The sequence below is a fragment of the Symphodus melops genome (assembly GCF_947650265.1).
Source record: "Symphodus melops genome assembly, chromosome: 2".
NCBI lineage: Eukaryota > Metazoa > Chordata > Actinopteri > Labriformes > Labridae > Symphodus > Symphodus melops.
The window spans coordinates 300,579-311,787 of NC_136692.1; the positions used below are offsets into that span (position 1 = coordinate 300,579).

The 11,209-nt window shown below is 45.0% G+C and overlaps 1 protein-coding gene across 1 annotated transcript in view; it reads left to right on the forward strand.

Annotated features, from left to right (window-relative positions):
- slc22a7a (solute carrier family 22 member 7a) overlaps positions 1 to 10,959 on the forward strand; it is a 21,403-nt gene extending 10,444 nt beyond the window's left edge. Inside the window, exons 4-10 of the mRNA XM_079336994.1 lie at positions 2,407 to 2,575; positions 2,653 to 2,776; positions 3,679 to 3,788; positions 5,628 to 5,842; positions 5,951 to 6,059; positions 8,713 to 8,919; positions 10,590 to 10,959. Of these exons, the coding sequence (XP_079193120.1) occupies positions 2,407 to 2,575; positions 2,653 to 2,776; positions 3,679 to 3,788; positions 5,628 to 5,842; positions 5,951 to 6,059; positions 8,713 to 8,919; positions 10,590 to 10,677 (1,022 nt within the window). The 3' untranslated portion in view covers positions 10,678 to 10,959. The remainder of the gene's footprint in view (positions 1 to 2,406; positions 2,576 to 2,652; positions 2,777 to 3,678; positions 3,789 to 5,627; positions 5,843 to 5,950; positions 6,060 to 8,712; positions 8,920 to 10,589) is intronic.
- Positions 10,960 to 11,209: the final 250 nt, after the last annotated feature.

Genomic DNA, 11,209 nt, shown 5'->3' on the forward strand with positions numbered 1-11,209 from the left:
TCCTACATGAAACATCCTTTAGAAGATCCTGAACCTAACAAATAATGCTGAGCATCACATCTGAAAACAAACAGGAAGTCAGCACAATCAGTAAAAGGCTTTATTAACTTCAAAACTATCAAAGTGTGAAGTTAACTTTATTATTAGTTCTTTTAATAAAATCAGTGTGAGGCTCTGAGGAAGTTCAGAAGTCACAGATATTTGACAGAATCACCTGAAAGAAAAAACAATTCTAAATATAAAGACATGTAGATTCCAGTATCATCAGCATACTGATGCATAAGATAGATAGATAGATACTTTATTGATCCCGAGGGAAATTCAGGTAAATAACATAACATATTAACAGCATATTGTTCAGTTATTGTTCTGTTTTATTGTTAATGAAAACAGTACAACTACACAAGGACACAAGACAGAAAGTTTAAAAAACAGACAAAGAGCAGAGACAGCAGAGCCACATGAGAAACAAACCTGTCGATCAAACATGTTAGCTCAAGCTAACTCATGCGTACAGCGCTGTTAGCATGATGGGATAAAGTGCATTTAATGCTGCGATACCGTGTGCCTGTGGGAAGAGGAGCAAAAAGACCGGCAGCAGGATGACCTGACGGATAAATAATACTAAAATAATAATAATAATAAAATAATAAAATGAATAAAAAGACCGGCAGCAGGATGATCTGACGGATAAATAATAATAAAATAATAATAATAATAAAATAATAAAATGAATAAAAAGACCGGCAGCAGGATGATCTGACGGATAAATAATAATAAAATAATAATAATAATAAAATAATAAAATGAATAAAAAGACCGGCAGCAGGATGATCTGACGGATAAATAATAATAAAATAATAATAATAATAAAATAATAAAATGAATAAAAAGACCGGCAGCAGGATGATCTGACGGATAAATAATAATAAAATAATAATAATAATAAAATAATAAAATGAATAAAAAGACCGGCAGTAGGATGACCTGACGGATAAATAATAATAAAATAATAATAATAATAAAATAATAAAATGAATAAAAAGACCGGCAGCAGGATGATCTGAGGGCTCTCTGCTGATGCTGAGGGCTCGTGACTGGAGTCTATCTCTGTAAATATCTAAAGACCTGACAGGCTGACACCAATCATCCTCCTGCACAGTGAGATTCCCAAAGCAGACAGTGAGCGAGCTGGTGAGGGTGCTTTCAATAACACTGCTGTCAAAGTTACGCAGGATGTGTTCGTTTAAGGTGAAGAAGAGACGCTGTTGAGACTTTTTAATGATGTTACTGGTGTTTAAGTGCCAGCTGAGGTCATCTGAGATAGTGACACCAAGAAATCTAAAACTCTTCACCATCTCAACGAGCTCTTGGACGAGACCGGTAAGCTGCCTTGATGTCACTGGTCTAAAGTGTCCTTTCCTCTCGTAGGATGTTTTACATGCTGGTGGTAGCAGAGGAGGACTGATTTAAGAGGACAGTGATTAAAATCTCTGGCTGCAATAGTCACTGCGTCAGGGTGTGAGCTTTCATATTTATCAATTATATCCGACAACTCGTTAAGTGCGGTCGAGGCGTCAGCCCGCGGATGAATGTACACAGCCAGTATAAAAACAGCTGCAAACTCCCGAGGAAGATAAAAGGGGCGACAATTGATGACCAGGCATTCGAGGTTAGTGGTGCAGGTTTTGTGCACAATAACAAAATATGTGCACCAATGAGGAGGCACACACGCTTTGCAGTTTCTCTGATGGGACGTTCTGTTCTCTGAACGGCTTGTGGGACAAACAGCAAAATCTGCGCATTTAAGTTCAGGGGACACCTGGGAAAATCTGGAAATTTGGCCGTGTATCTTCAGGAAGGATTCACAGGTATATCCAACAGCGCCAAGTGTCTCAGACAAGGGATTATTAAGCACAATGAACAGACAATACAACACACACAGGAGAGCTCTTGCGACGGCGCCATCTTGTTCCTGTAGGTAAGAAAAATAAAGATTCAAGTGGTTTGAATGTTGAAAGCTTTTGGTAACCCCAAGATAGTTAACTAACTCGGAGTGGGCACTGCAAAAGCGCCCCTGAGAAAGGCAACAAACCCCCCCACCAGCTCATGAGCGCTTTTTGTGGGCAGCCCCCCCACTCTAAAATCTTTCCATCAGTGCAAATTCACAGGCTCCTGTGTCTGGCTCCCAGTCTGGGATCAACAAATTCTTCTTAAATATCCAGGGGAGAGCCTTCAAAGGTGAAAAGTCTGTTATAAGAATAGTGTTAGAAAAGAAGAGACCAGTTTAAATCAAAGCCGATCAAGTGGACTCTGTAGTTACTTTTAGCATTCGGTGGAATCAAACTTCTCCGTCACATTTTAAAATCAAACTTTGTCTCTGAATGAATTTCAATGTCTGCACAGGTATCGAGTGGACAGACGTGAAACACCGAACCTTCACCGGCACAGTCATGAGTTTGTCCTGGAGTGCTGGAAACATGCTTCTGGCTCTGATGGCTTACTTCATACGAGACTGGAGACACCTGACGTTGGCGGTGACGGCTCCCTGCACTGCTGCCATCATCGCCTGGTGGTAAGCTGGATGCTAGGTGAACAAACAGTGAAAATCTAAATATGTTTATTATAAGCCTTTCCTCTGTTTGGGTTCAGGTGGCTGCCAGAGTCGGCGCGCTGGCTGCTGGCTAACGGCAGAATTGAAGAAGCCAAGAAGTATCTTGTTCAGTGCGCTAAGATGAACGGGAAGAATGAGTACACGTCCAAACTGGACTCTGAGGTACAGCTCGCTATGTATGAACGTTTTAAGTGTTATCAATTCATATCTATGTCACCACACCAAAATATAAAATATGATATGAAAGATTATTAAAGAAAAACGTAAAGTTATCTCTCTGTGTGACTACCACCGTTAGAGAACTCTGAAGTCCTGGATTACAGAGTCTTAGCTTCCCAACGGACACGGATTCACTTGCTGGTATCCCCAAATCAAAACAGATTCTGTTTCCTAATCCACCCCTGAACATCTTCCCAAGGATGTAGGCTCACAGTTTGTCCCGTCTAAGCTGCCCCTGAAAGCCCCCACTGGGTGGTGAGGTTGCAAAACCAACTAACAGTCTTGACACCTCAACCCTAAAGCGATGTTGTTATGACCCCTAAATTAAGACCTGTTTCACCAGGGAATCAAACATATAACCACCTGTAATGTTATTTCCAATCAAGAAAATAGATTATTTTCACAAATAAGGTTGGGGAACAAACAATGCATAACAAGCTGGTTCAGTTAAGAAAACAAAACAAAAGAAAGTTTAAGTCACCCAAACCAGTCCACAAAGGACTGCAAGACTGGGTACCCTCTAGTCCCTGAGCCAGAACAAACGCTGCAAATAAAGATAACCTTCTAACCAGAATTCTGAACAACCATGATCAGTACATCTACATTAGGTGTGACTCTCAGGGGCCAGAGACAGAGAGTCAGAGACAACAGCAGAGCAGTTTCTGCCTCCTTATCAGAACCTTCCAATTATTCCCCCAACACACACACCCTAAGGAGAACCAAAAGCAATTAGTGATCAGGTTTACAACAGGTACACATTACAGCTAGCAGAGGGGAACAAAAGAACACACAACGTCACAGATGTATACTTCAAGCTTCCTGTTTGACCATGTGCTTTTTTATAGACTCTGGGGAAGGTTACGGTGTCGGAGGTGGCCGAGAAGACCCACTCCTACCTGGATCTGGTCAAAACACCTCAGCTGAGGAAGATCACACTCTGCTCTGGATTGTTTTGGTACAGAATCCCTCTTCAACCTTTCAACTTAAAGGGATATTTTTGTTGGATTATTAAAAACTATCAGGAACTGGTGGTGGTGGTGGTGTTACCCCCCTGATGGAGTCTAGGAACAGGTGGTGGTGGTGTTACCCCCCTGATGGAGTCTAGGAACAGGTGGTGGTGGTGTTACCCCCCTGATGTAGTCTAGGAACTGGTGGTGGTGATGTTACCCCCCTGATGGAGTCTAGGAACTGGTGGTGGTGGTGTTACCCCCCTGATGTAGTCTAGGAACAGGTGATGGTGGTGTTACCCCCCTGATGGAGTCTAGGAACTGGTGGTGGTGGTGTTACCCCCCTGATGGAGTCTAGGAACTGGTGGTGGTGGTGTTACCCCCCTGATGGAGTCTAGGAGCTGGTGGTGGTGGTGTTACCCCCCTGATGGAGTCTAGGAACTGGTGGTGGTGGTGTTACCCCCCTGATGGAGTCTAGGAACTGGTGGTGGTGGTGGTGATACCCCCATGATGGAGTCTAGGAACTGGTGGTGGTGGTGGTGATACCCCCCTGATGGAGTCTAGGAACTGGTGGTGGTGGTGTTACCCCCCTGATGGAGTCTAGGAACTGGTGGTGGTGATGTTACCCCCCTGATGGAGTCTAGGAACAGGTGGTGGTGGTGATACCCCCCTGATGTAGTCTAGGAACAGGTGGTGGTGGTGTTACCCCCCTGATGGAGTCTAGGAACTGGTGGTGGTGGTGTTACCCCCCTGATGGAGTCTAGGAACTGGTGGTGGTGGTGGTGATACCCCCCTGATGGAGTCTAGGAACTGGTGGTGGTGGTGGTGGTGATACCCCCATGATGGAGTCTAGGAACTGGTGGTGGTGGTGGTGATACCCCCCTGATGGAGTCTAGGAACTGGTGATGGTGGTGGCGATACCCCCTGATGGAGTCTAGGAACTGGTGGTAGTGGTGGTGGTGATACCCCCATGATGGAGTCTAGGAGCTGGTGGTGGTGTTGATACCCCCATGATGGAGTCTAGGAGCTGGTGGGGGTGGTGGTGATACCCCCATGATGGAGTCTAGGAGCTGGTGGGGGTGGTGGTGATACCCCCTGATGGAGTCTAGGAGCTGGTGGTGGTGGTGGTGGTGATACCCCCATGATGGAGTCTAGGAGCTGGTGGTGGTGGTGGTGATACCCCCATGATGGAGTCTAGGAGCTGGTGGTGGTGGTGGTGATACCCCCATGATGGAGTCTAGGAGCTGGTGGTGGTGGTGATACCCTCCTGATGGAGTCTAGGAGCTGGTGGTGGTGGTGATACCCTCCTGATGGAGTGAAGTAGACCTTTGGAAAATAAAATAATGTCATCACTCTGTTCAAAGCCACCATAGAACCATCATTAGAGCCTTGCAGAGATGCTGGTTTGACCCTGCCTCAATTTTTGTTTGAAACTATAATTTTGGATGTGACTCAAAAGTGTTGTCACTTGTAGAAATACTGACACTCTAACTGGCAGATAAGCAACTTGTGTGTTTTGCAGGATACACTTAGTGTCCTTCTTTCTGTGATGCTGTCACATAATAAGAATAACAATCCAGAACTTCATCCAAAGGCAACCGGACTGGTTGAAAAATAATCTGAGCCTATCAGAGGCAAAAGTGCTGGATGCACTTTAACAAATTGTTACATTACATTAAGTTACCTACGAGTTGCCTTGTTGTTGAAATGTGCTCCATAAATAAACTAGCTTCAGGTTAGGGACATTGTTGTAGCTGTTCATCGTTGAAACCCCAGTAAGTGTGAGACTAGGACACAGGTAAATGTGGTCAGCAGTTTGTTTAAACTGGTCCTTCTTGTACCTGCAGGTTTGCCGTCGCCTTCCTGTACTACGGGATCAGTTTCAGGATCTCAGGTTTTGGCGTCAGTATCTACCTCACTCAGTTCATCTACGGCGCCATCGAAGCCCCCGCCAAAATCTTCACCTTTTTTGTCCTGAACTGGATCGGCCGGCGAAACGGACAGGCATGGTTTCTGATAACAACGGGAGCTCTGATTGGAATCAACACGGTCATACCTTTTGGTGACATCACTTCCTGTCTGCTTACACATAAACATACCTGACACTTTGCAGATATGATTGATCTCATGTTTCCTTCTGCTCACACACGTTTGCTAACCTCTCTCACAGAGTACACGATGCTTCGTATGTGCATCGCTGTCGTGTCGAAGGGCTTCTCAGAGGCGGCGTTCACCACAGCATTTCTTTACACGGCTGAACTCTTCCCAACAGTCCTGAGGTAAACCCTGAACCCGACACGATGAGGCTCCACTTTAAGGACCTTACTGATGCTTCCTAAACCGACACTTTCAGAGTTTGAGTCTGATTAAAAAAGTTAACTATTAGTGGAGACGTTTGAACCACTTTGAAAAGGTTATTTTTTTATTTTGAAGAAAGTTTTATCAGGATCTTGTTAAAGACCACAGTCCACAACAGTCATCCCAGCCGCTGGTCAGATGACTGATACAGAAGCTAAGTTCTGCTTTGGGCGGGGATTCAGAGAGATATAGATGATGCAAATTTAAAAACTTAGTGCTCAGTAACACCTCCAAAAAAACATAGTCTGTAAACACAGGAACACTGGACCAACGTTTCAGGGCTTTGTGTTCTTAATGCAGACACATCTGTACTACTGTGATCAATGGGGAAGTCCAATAGTCCATAATGGCCAAAGTCCCGCCCACAGCAGCTCAGCTCAGAGTCTAAACTACGTCTGGCAGGATTTGAAACACCTTTAAATAAATGTGTTCAGTAAGACGACAACACAGGACGTCAGAATCTGGAACATTCAACCACTGCAGAGGCGACACCATGTTTCTGTGATTTCCAGTACAAAGAAAGGGCCAGTTTTTCCAACATGTCTGTATTTGTCTCTTTTCTGTTCTCAGGTCTGACGCGATGTGTCGCTGAGTTGTGAGTTTGAATTGATCACTTGCATCATCTTGTCCTGATTTGATTGGTGTTTGCTGATCTTGTGGGATGAAGCTTTTGTGCTCCTAAATCACAGACCAGTAGATGTGAATGAAACTAGTTTGTCATAAAACAACTTTTTCCACACTAGCTGCTGAAGCTAACTATCCAACCAGCTAAACACTGAGGTTTCCTTTTTCTGAAACTGAAAAAAAAAGTAAAAATGTCCATAATAATAAACACAATAAGGCTGCATGTCTATACATGTTGAACAAGCTAATGTAGCCACACAGCACTAGCATATAGCATCAGCATAGATACAAACGAGATCCTTTCTAAATGAATACACGTAGCATCAATGTTTATACTTACAGACGTTACATTATTAAACGTTAGAGAACAAAACATTGAAGCAGCAGATTGTTGACTCTCCTCTTTATATAATAACAAACACAAACTTTAAGAGTGGCAGTAGCTCAGTCTTGGGTTGGGAATCGGAAGGCTGGCAAAATATGAAAGTTGGTCTGCTGGCTGGAGAGGTGTCAGGTCACTTCCTGAGTACTGCTGAGGTGCCCTTGAGCAAGGCCCTGTACCCCATCTCTCCGTTAGTGCATGTCCACAGATCCTCTTTGTGCATGTGTGTGAGACGCCTGATCAGTGACAGAGTGACAGTAATTCTCCCTCATGGAGAAGAAGTAAACTTTACAGATGTTAGAGAGATGACACAGAAGACAAGAAGTAGAAATCTAAACGTCATCTTAACACAAAACTGAAAATCTCAAACTAAAAACTCAAAGTGAAGGAATCTACCTGAGCAATGACAAACACTTGAGATGGGTTCTTATAAAATGGTGATTAATTATTTCCCTCTGATATCCGTCTGATTACCTGTTCGTTCAGCTCAAACTCAAAGGACTTTGAGAAGGGACAAAACACCAGGACATTCATCACGATTAACTAGTTCAAGCTGACAGCTCTGGATTATATTTTCTCAAACGTTTAACACATGATCAGGTTCAGCCCTGAGCAGCAGCCTCCAGTGTTAAAAAATGAAGCAGATGCATGAGTGTAAACTCCTGCAGTACCTGGAGTGTCCACTAGAGGCTGGCTGCAGTTCCTGGAGTGTCCACTAGAGGCTGGCTGCAGTACCTGGAGTGTCCACTAGAGGCTGGCTGCAGCAGCACAGGAAGTCACATACACACCCATTCAAACAGCCTGTTTTTACAGCAGACATGAACATGTTTACAGCCTGCTTCAAAAAACCAAATAGGTGTGATTAGCTCATGTCTCCATCCACACACTGTACGGGGGGAATGTTTGGATGACTCAGCAGTTTTGATTGGATGAAGGATCAGAGTTATTCACAATAAGGCGTGTAGCTGAGCTGATTGACAGGTGGGCGCCATGTAACGGTTTGTCAGGAGGCTTCAGCGCCCCCTGCAGGAACACACGGGGGACTTCCTCCTGACATATTTACAGTTTGTGATCACGACCCACAAAACTTTTAAACTAGAAAAAACGTTCTGTTATATGAACACTTTGACCAACAATGATTAAAAAGATTACTTTAAACAAAGGAAGTGAAACAAAGGGAGTACCTTTACGCAGGTGAGTTTGTTACTAAACACACTTCCTAAAGTACAGGGGGCGCTGTGCTCCATGTTGGATGTTATCAGAAACAGAAAAACGTACTGAGTCCGGATATTTAACGATTGAGTAACAGACGTTTAGCCAGCTAGTGATCCTGCACACTTGAACTGGTCTAAACTCACAAAGTCTTCACGCCACGGCATCCAAACTTCAGTGGACTTTGTCCTGCAGAGCTTTAAACCCTGCAGCTCAGATTACATCATGAAATTCAGCGAAAAGATTGAAAGAGCGGTTACACAACATCGGCCAGGAGAGGGCTTTAGCCGGCTTTAGACCTGGACTCTGGTCCCGCTCTGTGGAGAAGTGACTTGTCTCTTTGTGTTGTTGGACAGGCAGTGTGGGATCGGATACACCTCGTGTCTCTGTCGGATCGGGAGCTCGCTCGCTCCGCTCGTCATGCTGCTGGAGGACGTCTGGCTCCTCCTACCGCCGCTGATCTTCGCTGGGACTGGGATCATCAGCGGGAGCTTAGTGTTCATGCTCCCTGAGACGCTAAACGTCCGTCTGCCTGAAAACATCTTCGACGTGGAGGAGGGGAGGTGGAGTGTCTCTCGTTCTCATCCTCCTGTCTTTAGCTTCCTCCTGCTGCTCGTGGACATGATTTAACGCCATCTTTCCTGAACCTTGTGTGTCGTGGCGTTCTTATCCAAACATCGAGTGTTCAAACATGTTAATGTGCAGAAACAGAATACTCTAAACATGTTTATATTCTGCTCTATGCAGACGACTGTATGAAGTTCAGACCTCAGTTTGTTTATTTGATGGCTCAGTTTTGGTTGGTCCATGGTCATGGGTATGGCGTGATTTACTCAACCATGTGACAAGACAGGAGAAGCGAGAATCGAGACGTGCTCAGCTGTCAGAGACAAAGAATGAGCATGAAATATTGGCTGAGAAGACGGTAAAGATGGTTTATGTTCACCGCCATTTGTGACCTTCCCGCTCGCTCTCATTGGCTGAAACAGGCAGTCGGTCAGTCGGTCCTGGAATCATAAATAAGAAAACGTCTGATCTTTCTGATTCCAGATTTGGGAGCAGTTAAATAATCAGTGACACCACACACTGAGGCCGTGACGAACCACAAATCTGGGGGGGGCGGGGCTAACAAACAGCCCTCTCAATGGAGGAACTATTACTGTGTTTAATACATTTTACACCAACTCACTCCGATTAGATCTGAATCAGTAAAACGCTCCGAGGGAAAGAAATAAAAAAGATTAATTCATTTAAAACATTTCTGTTGAGGAATATGTAACTCCGCCCCCTAAAATGTGTACGGCAGTCTAAACTAATCATCACAGAGAGCTGGCCCCGCCCCCTCCTCTCACACAGCTCTGCATGTGGTGGACACTGTAGCTTCAGTGTTTAGCCAGCTCTGCATGTGGTGGACACTGTAGCTTCAGTGTTTAGCCAGCTCTGCATGTGGTGGACACTGTAGCTTCAGTGTTTAGCCAGCTCTGCATGTGGTGGACACTGTAGCTTCAGTGTTTAGCCAGCTCTGCATGTGGTGGACACTGTAGCTTCAGTGTTTAGCCAGCTCTGCATGTGGTGGACACTGTAGCTTCAGTGTTTAGCCAGCTCTGCATGTGGTGGACACTGTAGCTTCAGTGTTTAGCCAGCTCTGCATGTGGTGAACACTGTAGCTTCAGTGTTTAGCCAGCTCAGCATGTGGTGGACACTGTAGCTTCAGTGTTTAGCCAGCTCTGCATGTGGTGGACACTGTAGCTTCAGTGTTTAGCCAGCTCTGCATGTGGTGGACACTGTAGCTTCAGTGTTTAGCCAGCTCTGCATGTGGTGAACACTGTAGCTTCAGTGTTTAGCCAGCTCTGCATGTGGTGGACACTGTAGCTTCAGTGTTTAGCCAGCTCTGCATGTGGTGGACACTGTAGCTTCAGTGTTTAGCCAGCTCTGCATGTAGAGACACTGTAGCTTCAGTGTTTAGTCAGCTCTGCATGGGTCTGTAAAGCTTTCTGCGTTCTAACCTCTCTCCATGTTTCATCTCCAACATTGATCCTAGTTTGAGCAGCTTTCTGCTGCTGGAGCTTATTAGAAACATGCAGAGGCTTTTTAGCTCGGGTACAATCACTTCTATCTGAAGCAGTTCCACTGCCCGCTTCCATTGCTGCAGTCTTCATTTTTACAGTTTCAATATAATTTATTCATCATATCAGAGAAAGAATGACATCTGTTCTTCTTCTTCTGTGTTTAGACACAGACAATGTGATGCCGACGGAGACGCAAAGATTGAGCTGATGAAGCTGAACTCCAAAGAGACGACGGACGCGCAAGATGACTGACGAGCTGCAGGACGAGCAGCGAGCTCCAGTGTTTCCTCCGTGTGCTCTCAGAGAGGATGGAGCCTGCTGACCTTGGAGCCCTGCTTTTTTCATGTTTGCATCAGAATCGTTTCAGAATAGACGAGCTGCTGGTGATACTCGGCTGTCAATCAAAGGACTGAGTTCCAGGTGCTACCGGGCCGTGTGACAGCTGATCTGTGTGTTCAGGAAGCAGCTCCTGACCTGCTGTACAAAATCCACTGACTTTAATTAAGACTCTGCTAATAAAATGTTTTCATCATCTTTGTTGTCTTCTGTTCTGATGTAAATATATCTGCTGCCTGACAGCTTCTTCTGCTCTACACTCACCTGTGCACTACACTCACCTGTGCTCTACACTCACCTGTACACTACACTCACCTGAGCTACACTCACCTGTGCACTACACTCACCTGTACACTACACTCACCTGTGCACTACACTCACCTGTGCACTACACTCACCTGTACACTACACTCACCTGTACACTACACTCACCTGTGCACTACACTCA